The sequence below is a fragment of the Hypanus sabinus genome, chromosome 30 (genome assembly GCF_030144855.1).
Source record: "Hypanus sabinus isolate sHypSab1 chromosome 30, sHypSab1.hap1, whole genome shotgun sequence".
Lineage (NCBI taxonomy): Eukaryota > Metazoa > Chordata > Chondrichthyes > Myliobatiformes > Dasyatidae > Hypanus > Hypanus sabinus.
In genome coordinates this window covers 17,514,364-17,531,102 of record NC_082735.1, presented here as the reverse complement: position 1 = coordinate 17,531,102, position 16,739 = coordinate 17,514,364, and the positions used below count along the sequence as shown (strand labels likewise).

Genomic DNA, 16,739 nt, shown 5'->3' with positions numbered 1-16,739 from the left:
AAGAGAACAAAAGCAGTTTCCTTACACTGAGTCATTGTGTCAGACACCATCTCTTAAAATGAACATATCAATTCAATGACACTGTTTAAGTTAGATATGACCCTTGTAACTAAAGGGATCAGGGGGTATGGAGAGAAAGCAGGTACAGGGTTTTGAGTTGGATGATCAGCCATGATCATACTGAATGGCGGTACAGGTTCAAAGGGCCGAATGGCCTACTCCACCTATTTTCTATGTTTATGAATTACATATGTACAACACTTTGTTATTAACAGTGTGTCATCTGTCACCCATTACATTACCCAATAGTAATAAAGTGAATACCAAAAACAAGAGTATAGATTATGTTGATTACTTTCACATAATGTGATCTATTGTAGATCAGCAGTAGATAAATTAGGAGAATTTTTTTTCCCCACCTGGGAATGCAACAGATCATCTTTTCGTTATCCCATTTGAAGTAATGCCAAGTTCAAAATGTTCCGTTATATATAGCAGAAAAAAGCTGAACAAAATTACAGCTCTTTAATTGTTCATGAGGTTCTCGTTACTTGCACTTTACTTTTGAATTGGCCCTGAAGCCCCCAGATTGAAGCTTTGCACGGTTCCAGTTGAACTTAATTAGCTGGTAAGTTTTTTTTTGTAAGTACACAAACACGAGAAGATCTGCAGATGCTGGAGATCCAAAGCACAAAACGCTGGAGGAACTTGGCTGGCCACATAGCACCCATGGAAAAGAGTATAAACAGGTCCTGATGAAGGATCTTGGCCTGAAATGTTGACTGTTTAGCCTTTTCCATAGGTGCTGCCTGGTGTGCTGAATCCCTCCAGCATTTTGTGTGTCAGTGTTTTGTAAGTATACTAGTTCATGTGTTTTCTATATTCTATGATTCCCATAGCCTATGTCTCATTGTATTGAATGAAGGTTAAGGATTTGATTTTTGTTAATATTTGATACGGGAGCTCCATTTTCCTGTATGTTAAAGTACTAGAGCTGTCTGTAGTAGTAGAAACATTTGGTAAAATAATGTTATCATAACTGATAACATTGGATGTGTATGTTTTGAGTTTCATTATTTAATATGTACTTTATATGCTATTGTGTTCCTATAATTAGGGTTTTTCTGCGCATGCTATACTCTGATGATTTAGGGAGGCTGAGTGCATGATTAAAAATTAAATTTTGGCAAAAGCACTGCTTGGTTTCTTGCTTAGCTCACCAGTAAATATACACAAAGTCATTAACGAGTGGATATATAGAAAGCGCACACTTTATTCTTGGCACAACGTACACAGTCCAACTCCTGGCCTTCATATGTGGCTGAGCTACTAAGCCCCATGGAAGTGTTCCTACTGACAGGAGGAGTAGGGATGGGTTACTGATGCCTTAAAACCAGTCCTTTGGGCTGATGGGGTTCATCCGCCATGGTTTGCAGCTCATCTAGGAGAAGGAAAACTCTGTTCTCAAACCTCTGCTGCCTTGCAGCTACACCCACTCGTGGGAAAGGCTTTGGGAGTAAACCCCCAAGAAAGAATCCAGAGCTAGAGTCCCAAAGGCAGTCTTATTGTTCAACGCTGACTGTCAACAGCTACGACGCCACTGGTGCCAAACTATCGGTCTCTGCTGTTCCTTTCGGATTTGTCAGCTGTGTGGACGGGGGAGCCTGCTACATGGACAACGGCTGAGGTGATCCCAGCCAATGGAGGGTCTCAAATAAGTGAAATCTCGGTATATTCTTCAAATATTTCAATTTGTGGCTGTATGTGCTATTGCTACATATCGTCTGAAGGAAGTCTATTAGCCCTTCCTGTATGCGCATATAAAATCTGCTCTTTTATCTGGAGCGATATGTGTCCAATAAATGTCCATTGTTTACATACAGCATATCGTATGGATATGAACATTAATGGTAACTTTTTTGTTGCTTTAGTTTTGTCGTCGTTTATTAAACTAGTTAGATCTGTCTCCTGTACAGCTGCCTGATAATAAGAATGTGGTAATGTTGAAGTAGTGATCTTTTGCATTGTACTGCTGCCACAAAAACATTTCATGACATATGGCAGTGATATTAAACCTGATACTGAATGTCAGATTCTGAAAGTTTTTCTAGACATCGTAAAACAGAATGAAACACATATTCTTATAAACAAGTCTAAATTAGATAAGCTGAGAGATTAAACGCAATCATTTCTCATCTGACCCTTGTTGATACAATAATTTCTAATTGCTTAAAGTCATCAGCTTTGTACTTTTGTACATTTGGTGGTGAAAGCTTTGATACATGATTTATACTGTTCTGCAGATTACTGGCTGCCAACTATTTATATAATCAGTATGAATTTATTCAGGAGTAGGTTGCAGTTGTTTACCAGCGATTTCTGAATTTTCCATTTTGATCCTCTTTGAAACCAAGAGCAATCCAATATGGATGAGTTTAAAAGGCTTAGCTGGTAAAAGTGATTTATGTATCTCTGTTTCTTTTACAGGTTCAAGTTGAGAAAATCAAAAGTCCCGAAGATCATATTTCCGCCGTGTTGGAAAGGGCTAAAGCAGAATATATCAGCAGGACTTACAAAATAGATTGCTGGAGCGATCCAGTTGATTTCTTAGAGAAGCTTGCATTCAGAACAGGAAAGCTTTTGAAGGTGACAGTCATTACAGCATTGGATTACAATACAACATTTAATTGCAATATCTCTGTTTGAAATGTACTGAAAGTAAACTGTTTTCAAAATTTATTTCCGGAATGCACTTTACAATAACCAGCTTAAAATATTACTTCAGAAAATGTCAGAGTCTTTCTAGAGTAGGAGAGAATTTGACAATTGTGTCCTATATAATTAAAAACCAAAGATTATTGCTATTACATAACTTAATTAGCATAGAAAAGTAACTGATGTGTATCTAAACTGCGAGAAATGGTGCAACAATAATAAGCATAAGAGCAAAATTAGGCCATTCTGCCCATCGAGTATGTACTGCCATTCCATCATGGCTGATTTATTATGCTTCTCAACATCATTCTCCTGCCTTCTCCTTTGCTGCCTTTATTAAGCAAGCACCTATCAACCTCTGCTTTAGATATACCCAGTGACATGACCTTCATCCACACTGTGTGTTCTAAACGGGCGTCCCTCTTTTCTGAGACTGTGTCCTCTGGTCCTTCACTCCCTCACTATAGGAAACATCCTCTCCACATTCACTCTATCTAGACCTTTTGGTGTTCGATGGGTTTCATTCTTCTAAACTCCAGAGCCATCAAAAGCTCCTCATACATCAACCCTTACATTTCCAGAATAATTTTTGTGGATCTCTTCTGGGCCCACTTCAATGCCAGCACATCTTTTTTAGATAAGGGGCCCCAAAGCTGCTCACAATACTCTGACCTGTGTTTTATAAAGCCTCAGCATAGCATCCTTTTTTTTAATGTTCTAGTCCTTTCAAAGTGAATGCGGATACTGCATTTGCCTTCCTCACCACCGACCCAAGCTGTAAGTTAACCTTTAGGGAATCTTGCACGTGGACACACAAAACCCTTTGCAGCTCTGATTTTTGAATCTCCTCCCCTATAAAGAAATTAGTCTGCACCGTTATTCCTTCTACCAAAATACATGACCATACGCTTCCCTGCACTAGATTCCATCTGCTGTTTTTTTGCCTATTTTCTGTCTTAAGTCTTTCTGCAGACTCCCTGCTTCCTCAACACTACCTTCCCCTTCCACCTCTCTTTGTATTATCTGAAACTTAGCCACAAAGCTGTGAATTCTGTTATCAAATCATTGACATATGATGTGAAAAGAAGCAGTTCCCAACACTGAAACCCCGCAGAGTACTTCTGGTCACTGACAGCCAACAAGAAAAGGCTGCCTTTATTTCTGTTCTTTGCCTCCTGCCGGTCGGCCAATTTTCAATCCTTACTAGTATCTTCCCTGTAATACCATGTGCTCTTATCTTGGTAAGTACCCTCATGTGCATGACCATATCAAAGGCCTTTTGAAAATCGAAGTAAACAACTTCCACTGACTCCTTTGTCTGTGCTGCTTGTTTTTTTCCCTCAAAGAATTTCAACATATTTGTCTGACAAGATTTTCCCGTAAGGATTAATAATTCCCATTTATATGGCACCTTTTTATAGTTTAAAGAAAACTCACTGGACCGAAAATTTGACAAGAAGCCCAGAAAAAGGAGTTGTAGCTTTGCGAGCAAGTAGTTTGAAGAGCTGTGTAAAGAGTTACTTCACACAACAGATGTTCTCCAGCTGCCTTTTATGGCCTGTCAAAACCATTTGAAAGAGGAAAAATTAATTAAAATTAATTGCATTGCAACATCCCTCACTATCCCAGAGCAGTTGGGGTGCAATTTCAACTCTTAGACACAAGTGATTTTGTAGTTGCTGGAAATCTTGAGCAATACACAAAATGCTGGAGGAACTTAGCAGATCAGGCAGCACCTGTGGAGGAATTGGCCAACTTTGTGGGGTGAGACAATAAATCATGACTGGAAAGGAAGAGGCTAGAAGCCAGAAAGTATTCAAGTCTTGTTATGTTTCCTGTACAGTCTGACGATACCAATTGACAGTTATACCATTTGTCTTCAGTTGTGACAACAGTTGCATAAGTTTGTGATCTTGACCATTAGTCAAGATAGACTGAGAACAGAGAAAGAATACAAAACATTGTATCTGCAGTACTGTGAAAAAGTCTTAGGCACATATATATTGCTAGGGTGCCTAAGAATTTTGCACAGTACTGTATATTGTGTCCTCCCAGTTACCAAATAATACTTACTACTGCTTAGCTAATACAAAGCTAAGTATTGCTATTCTTTTTCTCAACCACCTTTCTATTTTAACCAATATACCATACTGTGCAAAAGTATTTAGCCAGCCAGTGGTGTAGTGGTATCCACATCAGACTTCAAGCCGAATGGTCCTGGGTTCGAATCCAACTGGCTCTTTGCACACTTTCCACCCGTGCCAGGTTGAGTGTCGAGCTAGCAACTCAGCCTCATTAAAAACTGGCAAGGTTGCTGTCTGATACGCCACAAGACATGGAAAGGGGCAGCAATAACAAAACTCTTGGGTACCCCAGCTATATAAACAGTATGTATAGAGTATTGTATCTTTAGCATAACAGGTCGCTTACTGCTGATTCTATTCATGAAACCTCTGGGACCGTGCAAACAAAGAAATATTGCATAGAAAATCTTGTGATTTTTATAAAATTTATGTTTGAAAGAAATATTTGCATTTATGTTAGGACTCATCACATGCTTTAAATGCCCTGATCCATGTTTAGTGGATTGTAATAATGAGAACCAGTATTAGGTGTGACTGTCATTTTTCCACAAGCAGCTGTCAAGAATGGGCATAGAAATGTAGATATTGGAATGTGATTGATTTGGCTTTTTCATCTTTAAAAGAACACTATACACTTTTAAATTCTCGCTTCAACATTAAACTGTGTGAAGAGATTCAGACTTGGTTTGAAGTACTCCATCAGTACTTTTGAAACTTTATTCCATGGTATGTTCCATTGGCCTGAAACGTGCTGATCAAACCTCAGTGCATACATGGCAAAATGTTGAAAGTCTAAGACTTCCTGAAGTCAAAACCCAGCACGATGTTGAATCTTGCCAATCTTGATATAGTTCTCAGTTGTAAAGATAAAGATGATTGATGAGGGAAATGAAGACACTGTGATTTGTTTGAACTTCTAAAAGGTAATTTATGACTGGAGGAGAATACCCTGTGCAATTCCTCACTTATTGATGGTAGGACAGCTGCTTTTCCAAATATGCTTTGATGAATTGGGCTAGGATGTATCAGGCATTACCTCCAAATATGCATTTGGAGGGATAGTAAACTGAGGAGTAGAGTACAAGGAGTTATAGTGGAATTTGCAAATGAAACAATGGTGAAAAATGATTTTGGTGGGAAGTACGTGAAGAAGCAGTATAAATTGAGAGGTATAGGAATAGATCTATGGGTGTATGTGCAAAGTTTGATTAAAGTGGTATCACAGGTTGGAAATGCGATCCAGAACTTTAGTGCCAATGGATCTAACAAGTCTCTTATGATCCACTCCACTCCTGGATGCCACTGAACACTGGTGAGGATCAGTGATCAAAGAAACATGGACCTAAATGTACTTCATATCTGACGATGTGTTTATACCAGCGAACTCATACTTATGAACTGCAACTCCATTCTACCTTAATTTTCTCCTATTTAAACTACTAAATAACTGAATTAAATTTAAGTTTTTATTCAGTACATTATATATTTACATAAGGAATTTACTGAAGTGCAGTTTCTCATGGTTTCTTTGAGTTCTGTTGTTTGGAATTTGAATGAATTAACTCGCCCATTGCTATTCCAAGTCTTTGCTTTACAACAATTTACAAAGGAGTGATGATTGATTTCCTTGTACAAGATAGTGAAGCGCCGCGCCTATTGTTCATTTTAAAACTTGGCTCAAAAGAACTTGGGTTTTTTTTTTTAAAAAATAAAAATGTGGAACAACAGCATCTGTAAGATGTTACCTTACAGCTCAGTTGTTGTTTGAAGTTGGTGTTAGAAACCTTTGAAAGTGCAGTACAGTCACAGATTTCTGAGATTTGTAAATCAACATGGGTCGGTGCTTCTTTGCCATTTGTTTATTTCCCGATCTAATCACCTGTTACTGTTTTCCAGGGTGGAGAGCCTGACATACAAACTGTGGCCAAAATGGTTTTGAATGATTGGCAAAGAGGGCGAATACCTTTTTATGTTAAACCACCAGATGCTGAAGGCGACTCTCAGGTAATGATTTTTTTTTAACACATTGTAACTCGTGGTTATTTGAGTTACTGTCGTCCTCCTGCCAGTTTGAACCATTCTGGCCAATCTCCTCTGAGCTCTATCATTAATCAAACATCTTCACTCACAGAACTGCTGCGCAATGGATGTACTTGTATTGTTCACACTATTTTTTGTAAGCTCTAGAGACTGTTGTACGTGAAATCCCAAGGAATCCGCAGTTTCTGAGATACACAAACCACCCTGTCTGGCACCAACAACCATTCCAAGTTCAGAGTCACTTAGATCACACTTCCCCATTCTGGTGTTTGGTCTGAATCTTTTGGCCATGTATGGACACTTTCAGCATTGAGTTACTGCCACATGCTTGGCTGATTAGATATTTGTGTTCATAGGCAGGTGTACTGGTAAACCTAATAAAGTGGCCACTGAGTGTATATGCAGAAGATGACGGAGTTAATAAATGCAACTTTGCCATACTGGATTGTCATAAGTAATCAGATGCCCCAAGGATCTGATGATGGAGGGGAAGAGCTGTTCCTAAAATGTGTCTTCATCCTCCTGCACCTTGTCTTTGATGTTAGTGGGCATGTCCTGCTTAGTGGGAGTTTTAATGATGGATGCCACCATTTTGAAGATGTCATCGGTAGGGAGGCTACTGCCCATGATGGAGTTAGTAGCCCTCTGCATGATGGAGTTTGCAGCCCTCTGGAGCTTTCTCCGATCCTGTGCAGTGGTCCCTCCATAAAGACAAATTCTATTTCTCCAGATGTAAACATAACGTATATGTCCCTAAGGAAGAACAACATGTTCTTGAATGGAAACAAATTGCTACACCTAGCCTTTTAATTGAAGTGGATGCAAGCTTTAACTGGTTGCCCCAGCATTATAGACTTGTGCCATTGTGGGCAGAAACAAACACGGCAAGAGTGCATTGTGTACTGATTGACTTCACAATTCATATCCAATATCCTCTCTGCACATACACATTGTACCCCTGGGAACTTTTGGATAGAGTTTACAGAAATACACACTCTTGTCAATCACCCTCTTTGGGTTTTAGATAAAATTTATTTGGATAGCATGTAAAAATACTAAGCTATGCAATAGAATTCAAAACTACTATTGTTAATTGGACTGCTTTTGACATTAAATAGTTTACATTGATCATGGCCTATTTCAATGTTAATTGTTATGTGGAAAAATCATTTGTTATATTTGGAGGACATTTTTTGATGACTTGATCACATGAAGTTCAAAATTATGCACAAGGTCTGGTTTCTTCAATGATTTCACTCCTGTGTTTTCCAGCCATTGACTATGTTAAAAGTGGAAAAAGAGTCAAACAAATCTGATAAAGTGAAAGGGTCGTCAGAAACCGTGATTGTTGAAAAAGAACATGAAAAAGCTGAAAATCCAGTAGTGTCACAAATAGTTGCACACGTAAGGCAAAACTTTGGGAAAATCAACGTGGCACCTGAATTTTCTGAGGCAGACCTTCTACCTGTGAACATTTCTGAAGATGAAGAAGACATTTTGGATGAAGAAGAGGAAGAGGAGGAAGAGCAGGGTAACGAAGATGGTGATGGGAATGAATCATCTGCTGCTGAACTAAATAAACTTCAGGAGAATAATCACCAATGTGTGGTCAAACCAAAACAGACACTGCGGGATTTGGATGAAAAGATTGCGAAATACAAAAAGTTCTTGGATAAAGCCAAAGCAAAGAGATTCTCAGCTATAAGGTAAATTTCTCATTTTGCCTCTCTCCTCTCTCCTCTCTCTCTCTCTCTCTCTCTCTCTCTCTCTCTCTCTTTCTCTCTCTCTCTTTCTCTCTCTCTCTCTCTCCTTCCCTCCCTCCCCCCTCCCCCTTCTTCCAACATCTCCCCTCATCAGCAAACCTGTGCAAGAAATTGTTTCGTGTTAACGTTTTACTAAAATTAGTATTATCGCTGAAACAGTTCTACCATGGTCACCTGCTTCGAGATTTCTGACAGTGACTAGTGGGCCAAAGGCCTGTTCCATTATATGTCCTGATGTCTGATTCTGTGACCAACCTGGATGAAATTTAAAATGGATATTATTGGAGGCTACACCTACATCATTCAGCAGTTGAATTGAAATTAAAATGTGACATCCTGTTCCATATTGTCTGCAGAAGTATTTAATTATTCTGTGGAATACTATTTTCACAATATGAAAGACAAGATTTTCACTGAATCTTGGCACATATGACAGTGATAATAAACCAAAACCAACTTTTTAATGTTTTAGAATTCCGAAGGGGCTTACCACAAAATTACTCACACAAACAAGTCAAAAGACATCTGATCAGACACAGGAATCTACAGAAAACGGTAAGTAAAGACCTTGTTTTTGTGAAAATAAAGCATTGGCAAAAATCTTTATATCATAATAGATTAATATAGATTTATGTTTGGAAATTTTCTATTTAAGTTGCATTTCTGGAAACATTATTTTCAGTTATATTCTTCATTTTAGTTTCAATGATTGCATCAAGAAAGGTAATGTTGGAAGTGTACGATGCCTTGAAAGGTGCATATAAACAGCACAGACGGGTCCATGTGCCATTATGGAGCTGGCAGGTGGCAGAAATAGTTAGGTTGTGGTTGAACGGGTTATGTTGAATCGCAGACAGGAAAAACAGGATGATGGACTAAGGAGTTCAGGCTAGAGTTAACAAAAGGAATAGGAAAAAAAGGGAGTGGTAGCATGAGTGGCAAGGGAAATGGACAGAGAAACTTGCAGAAGACCTAGTCTGTAAGGTTTTAGATAACTCACTGTCTGATGTGGGTCAGCTAACAATACGATTCTAATGCCAAAGCAGGCTTCAGCTCATTCTGTGAAGTTCACAAATGTATTCTTCGTATTTTTTGAATTTATCTTGCACAAATGAATTTAAAACATTGTGCACCATTTAACTCCACTGTACATGCCCAGTTGTGTTTGTTTACTGCTACAGAATTTCAAGACTACAGTATTGAGCACAGCATGGATTGGTGTTAATGGTAGTGATGCTGCTAGCTATTTTAAATCCACATTGCATAAGTGTATCACCAACTGAGGATTCTGATATACAATGTTTTAAATGGTTTCCTTGCACGTTTTGAATTGGTTTGTGAAATTGGTGTCAATTATGTGAAAGTTGGACTAGAACTCTTTTTTCTTTGTTTCAAAAAATTGCTGTGTCTTTAAAGCTACCATTCAACTTTCTACAGGTGGTAGAAGAAGAAAAAGAAAAGCTCAAAATGAATCAGAGGATGAAGAACCTCCTCCAAAACTTACATCTAAAGAGGCAAGTTTTTCCCTCATGTAATTCTTTATTGAATATGGTTGTGGAGCAAGGTAATGGCCCCTATAGAACCCACTGTGGGAGAAATGACCAGGATAAAAGATCTTCTCAATTTACATGACATAGATAACTCAGTTTGTTTTTTAAAAAAAATTGAGAAGTCTGGTTAAGACAATTTCAAGTTGTATACAAAGCTGTTATAAATGATATTCCTTTGTAATCAAATTAACCAAATGGTTTGAGCTTGCTGATACACCAAATTGAGAGAGTTAATTATTAAGGGAATACAAACAAAATGCCAGCTGATAATAAATGTGTAGAATGGACATGTAACAAATTAATGGTTGCCTATGCAATTGATGTATTTTAGTGCAAAGACTAAAGGAGGCTTGAATAATGGAAGTCCAATTAAGATGAAATTTCTCATTACAAATAAGGAATCATTCAGTCCATCAAGTCAATGTTGGCTTCAAAGATCTATCCCATCAATCTGATTTCATATAATATCAAGAAGGGTTTTTTTTGCGCCCCCTGTAAAATATAAACCAAAGATATCTGGGGTTTAAAATACGCATTTCATTAGAAGTAGTGTTCTGGTTCTTTAAGGTGAGCATTTTAATTTGTTTAAAGCCAAGCACTACAAAGCATTTCTGAAGGGGTATAGTGCATAGGTCTTGGAATTTTTTTAAGCAGTACACCCAGGATGTGACAAACATTTTTCAGAGTGCTGTACTATTTTCTGTTACTTTGAAATGGATGTTGAGAGCAGTGAGAAAAACAAAATCTCAGCTCAGTACGGGGAGCTGAGAGTTACAACCTACAGAAAAGATTGAATCATCTGAAGCCTTTTTGTTCTGGGGAAGAGAAGGCTGAGTGGTGACGTTATGATGAATGATGAAAGTATTCCACTTGTAAGAAACGTTTTTAAAAAGTTTAATATCACAGTTGTGAACTTGAAAAATTTCTTACCCAAAGAGCATTGAGAATATTGGAATATCATAAGGAGAAGCTAATGTGAATAGCAAAGTGGCATTTGGACTCCAGATAAATACATGAGGGAGAAAGGAATGTCTTTAAGGTAAATGAAGAGGGATGATGTACCCTCTCCATTGACCTCTACGTTCACAACATCTGAGACATTTGAACGGCACATTATAAACTGTGCCAGTTCTAACCAGGCAGCAGAGCCGATGGTGTGTGGATTTCGTTTTACCAGAAACTTCCAGCTCATTGAACTCCTGTGATTTTATATTTGCAGAGGCGAAGGCTGGACCGTCTGCAGCACTCGAAGAAGGTTGGCGTCCGGTATTATGAAACGCACAATGTCAAGAACAAAAATAAAAACAAAAAGAACCCTGCATCCAAACCACAGAAATGTAAAAAGAAACGATAACTTTGAAATAAAGAGACTTCCTCTTTTTAAATGAATAGCACAATTATTTTTACAGGTTCTGAGATTTTTTAAAATATATTATAGTCATTCAGTGCAGAAAGGAATGGATGTATTGAATTTTAATTACCTTTTTTAAGTATAATGACTCTTGTGCTTAGTTTTGAATTTGGGAATGATGAAAGCAAAAATTAGCAAATTTTATATAATCTAGGCATGAATGAGATAATAGCATTTGAGGAGTTAATAAAGCAAGGGAATATGCAGTAAGAGTGTGATATCCTGAGATATGTAAAGGACAGACAAATAGATAAGGCAGTTAAAAACGCAAATAAAATGCTTTTTATATACTAACTGGGACATGGAATGGCAGAACAGTAATGATTCGCTAGTACTGTGTATTTATTAGGCCACAACTTCAAAGATGTGTAACGTTCTAGCCACTGCATCAGAAAAGATTTGAGTGCAGAGGAGATTTACAAGGATGTTGCCAGGACGTTTTTTAATTATCCATGAGACAATAGGCCTTGTTATTTTCTTTGTAAAGAGGCTTAACTGTGGGACCTTGACAGTGCAAATAATAAGGACTAGTTGCCCTTGCCAGAGGTATTAAAAGCAGCCAAAAGTGCTTTGCAGATAATCCCTGACACATAGCCTTTAATGGTGCAAAATTCTATTATGGTAAGTGAGACTAGTCAAATAACGACCATTTCGCAGCTGATTCATACCACTTTGGAAATTTGTCTGGACACATCCAGGCAAGAAGTACACACCCTGCTGGAGCACTGCAGAGGATGTTTGTGTCAGCCAGGAGGGAAACTTTGGGAATTGCCACTGGAAATGGTTTCCAGTGCTGGACTGAAATCCCTCAAGGATAAGTTGTCTTCCATTCTGTGGGCATGAATCCACCCCGAATCAACCAGACCCCAAAAGTCCTGCCTATTACCCGCACATTCTCATCTTCCCCTGGATCCTAATCCTCTATTGGCAGCACTTACCACTGGGTCTTCACCACCAGCCCTCTCTTGTGACCTGGCTTCAGTACGAGTTTGTGAAGCACATATAACCATGTATCACAATTTCTGTGTACAAATATATAACGAGCTGGAGTTGATCATTCAGACCATGTTTGCTCCATTCAATGAGATTGTGGCTGGTCTGATTTGTATTCCCACCTACTCTGTTAACCTTTCACTCCCTTTTCAAGAATATAATTCTACCTTAAAAATATTCAAAACAAATTCAAGTTTAATTATCATTCAACCATACATGAATACAGCGGAAAGAAACAGTGTTCCTCTGGGGCCAAGGTGCAAAGCATACGTGGCACATTCAAAACAGCAAAATAATGAAGAAAAACCATACTGTATTTAGTCGAAGACTCTGAGGAGCACGTGCCGCAAATTGAACACTGATGGTGTTTGGTCACTGTGATCCAGCCTGTCGTTCCACTGATTGAACACTGGGGGGCAGTACCCAACTGAGCAAGGATGCCATGCTGCACTACCTCTGCCATTTCTCTCCTGGACGGTGCAGCAGGCAACCCCTTGGCTTGAAGTCTAGCCCTTGCTACAACCAAGGCTGTGCAGCTCCCACACTGCCTGTTTCATCACCAAACAAGGGAAACAGGCCTGCAGCATCTTACATTGAACTTTTAAAACTGATTCCAAAGAACAGCTCAGCATTTGTAAAACCAGCTAACTACGTTTGATAATCACATTTCCACTTTAGCCTCCACACCCATTTTTCAGGTGTAATGGCGCCCAGCCTCCTGAGATTAAAAAAGGTCCAGCTCATTTTGCTTTCAGTTGGACAGTCCTACATGTCTTAATGTTTCTTATTGTAAGCTTTCTCCTCTAAGGTCTTTGAACAAAGTAAATCATTCCTTGTATAACTAGGAGCCATCACGCCTGAAAACTGATTCAAACTTTGAAGTAACATAATAGGATCAATGAATGGCTAAGCTAAACAGGGCAGATTAAAAACCAATGTGCATTTATGAAAAAACAACAAACTGCAAATCCAAAAAGAATGAGAACAAAAATAACAAGCAATAAATATAAAGAACATGAGATGAAGAGTCCTTGAAAGTGATTGTGGGAACAGTTCAGTGATGAGGTGAGTGAAGTTATCCCCTCTGGTTCAAAAGCCTGAACCTGGTGGTGTGGGTTCTGAGGCTCCTGTAACCCCATCCTGATGGCAGCAGCAAAAAGAGCATAGCCTGGATTGATTGATGCTGTTTTCCTGTGACAGTGCTCCATGTAGATGTTCTCAGTGGTAGGGAGGGCTTTACCCATGATGGACTGGCCCATGTAAGTTACTTATTCCTACTGCTTGTGATGTTTACCATGAAATTTTATTTTTAGTGTAATCGTGTTTCCCAAGTCGTCATAAACCTGAAACATCAGTTTTGTTACTCTTCCCTTAGATGCTGCTTGACCTGCGGTGTGTTTCCAGCATTTTCTTTTTATTTTTGCTGTTCTGAGACTATGCATACTGAGAATTTTAAGTTTATTAATGGAGGGACACACTGTTTGGTCGAGTTACTGAAATAAAAACTTGATAAATTGCTGACAAAATAATAATATGCATGTTTTTAATGGTCTCCCTCCTAAAGGAGAAATATGGGACACTCTTTATACAGAATAATAGATGACTGGAATGGGCTGCCAGCAATAGTGAAAATAGATGTTAGCAGAGCTAGTGTATTGGAAGCAAATGAGAAGATGCTTTGGCATTCTGAAAAGGGGAGATGTGTATGATTGTGGCACTGGGCTGGAGATGGTGATGGTGATAATGGCAGGTGATTATCCCTTGATGGTTGACACAGGTGGTGGGGATCTTGAGGTTAAGAGAAAACAATCTAAGAGAACACCTTTAAAGATCACAAATGTTATTTTCTCTTAAATTTCTGCAAGGGACTAAAACACCTTCCTAAAATCTTTAACAATTAGAAATTGTAAGCTAATGGAAATATTAAATAGTTATATTAAAAGTAATTTTAAGTTATTTGAAATACAGTTGATCTTGATTTCTATGTGTGTAAAATTAAATGCAGTTTCAGCTTTAATAATGCCATTGAATATAAAGAAATACATCCAAATATTTAAGGAAATTCTAATGTAGTTGACATTTGTGTTGTTCATGATTGATTTAATGTTTGATGAAAACTTAACAGAACACTGAGGAAATCAGACCTTAATTGTAAATTGTGTCCAGAATTCCATATGTGCCCAATCTGAAAAATTGTGGATGATGTACTGATATTTCCTCAAGGAGCTGTTCAAATTCAAATAGATAATTTACCCATTTCAATTTAATATGTTAGTAATATTGTCAATATATTGTTTGATTAAGCATTGTTGTTTATATAATTCATTATGGGTTATATGTAAGAAGTATGTGAATGGCATACGTCATTACGACAACATCTCATATGAGCACCTCACTGGGAAAATAAAAGGGAAAGGAAAAGTAAGTAGACAAGAATACTGGCTACACACATATAATACTGGAGGAACTCAGCATCCAAGCAGCACCTATGGAAAAAGGACAGTCAACGTTTCAGGGCAAAACGTTGACTGTTTATTCTTTTCATTAGATGCTGCCTGACCTGCTGAGTTTCTTCAGCACTTTGTGTGTGTTGCTTGTATTTCCAGCATCTGTAGATTTTCTCTTGTTTGTGATCAGAATCCCCACTTCTGTGTTTTACTTTTGATTAGTTTCTGGAGTTACAAACATAACAGTGGTGATGAGGCTATTTTAAAATGAAACCAACATGACTACCTACCTGTTGTTGCAGCACATTTTTTAAATGTCTTTACATTCAAGTTATGCAAAAAGTGATGCAATTAACAAGCAATAAATACTGATACGGGTTCAAAAACAGTACCAGGTGATGATATTTAAAAAAGCAGGATACAAATTACATTGGAAAGATACATATTTGATTGCACAACAGATAACTGGAGGATGTGTTCTGAATGAATTGAACAAGTATTTTGAAGCAAATGAAATTGCCAAAGAAAACCAAGTTCCAGTGTTGCTGAGTGCAATGGGTTTAAAAGAATAGAGTTTGCTTAGTTTAACTGCTCCAACCAAACAAGCAGAAATAAGCTTAGATGATATTGTAAACATAATAAAGGAACATTTTGAGCCAAAACCATTGTTGATTGTAGATCACTTTAGGTTTCATAAGTGGAATCAAAAGGAGGGGAAGTCCATTTCTGTTTATGTGGCTGTGTTGAATAACTTGTCTGACCATCGTCACTTCAGTGATGAGCTTAATGATGGATTGAGAGATTGTTTAGTTTGTGGCATCTTACAAGAATGCATTCAAAAACTGCTCCTAACGGAAGCAAAACTCACATTTAAAAGAGCAGTTGAAATCACTGTATCAAGGGAATCAGCAGCCAGATATGCAATTGAGTTGCAGTTGGGAATGAAAGTGAGCGTGAACAAAATTACAAGGTCTAAATGGAAACCTGCTTGGCCAAACACATTGTGGCAAGGGCTCACATACATCAGACTGATGCAAGTTTAAAGGCAAAACTTGCAGAAAATGCAAAAAGTAGGAAATACACAAAGTCATGTTGGGCAGATAAAAATAAATGGACCACACATGGAAGAGATACAGATTAAAAAGTCAAGATGCAGTTTCAAAAAGAGCACAAATCTGCTAATGATGTGAGTGACACAGGGCTGTTTAGCCTTGAGATTTACAATGAGAAAACTAATAAGAGACAAGCAATATGGCTTGTACCAGAAGTGATGGCAAATTAGTTAAAATAGAATTAGACACTGGCTCAGCTGTTTTAATCATTCCACAAAATGTCTTTGAACAGCATGTCAAATATACTGAACTGAAGCCCGCAGATATTGAACTAAGAACTTGTACTGGAGAACAAAACAAATCCTATAGGTATGACTTTCATAGAAGTGAAATACAACAACAAACACAGCCCATTGGACTTGATTGGGAATTCGTCCTCTATCTGCATGTCACATCCCCTGCTGTAGAAAGCAAATTAAGGTGCTGGATGATATCACAGCGGTATATAGGAATGGCATTGGAAAACTTAAACATATCGGGTAAAATGCCACACCCAAGTCTCACCAATTCAGTCCAGTTCACTATACAACCCATGATAAAGTAGCCAGTGAGGTAGATTGCTTGGAAGCTGAAGGAATTCTTTCCAAGGTAGAGTGGAGCCTGTAGGCAATGCCAGTGGTCCCA

At 38.1% G+C, this 16,739-nt stretch overlaps 1 protein-coding gene across 1 annotated transcript in view; it reads left to right on the top strand.

Annotated features, from left to right (window-relative positions):
• The window catches only part of gnl2 (G protein nucleolar 2), a 43,541-nt gene extending 27,929 nt beyond the window's left edge, over positions 1–15,612 (top strand). The window contains exons 11-16 of the mRNA XM_059954374.1: positions 2,488–2,646; positions 6,696–6,803; positions 8,112–8,545; positions 9,075–9,157; positions 10,040–10,116; positions 11,372–15,612. Of these exons, the coding sequence (XP_059810357.1) occupies positions 2,488–2,646; positions 6,696–6,803; positions 8,112–8,545; positions 9,075–9,157; positions 10,040–10,116; positions 11,372–11,506 (996 nt within the window). The 3' untranslated portion in view covers positions 11,507–15,612. The remainder of the gene's footprint in view (positions 1–2,487; positions 2,647–6,695; positions 6,804–8,111; positions 8,546–9,074; positions 9,158–10,039; positions 10,117–11,371) is intronic.
• Positions 15,613–16,739: the final 1,127 nt, after the last annotated feature.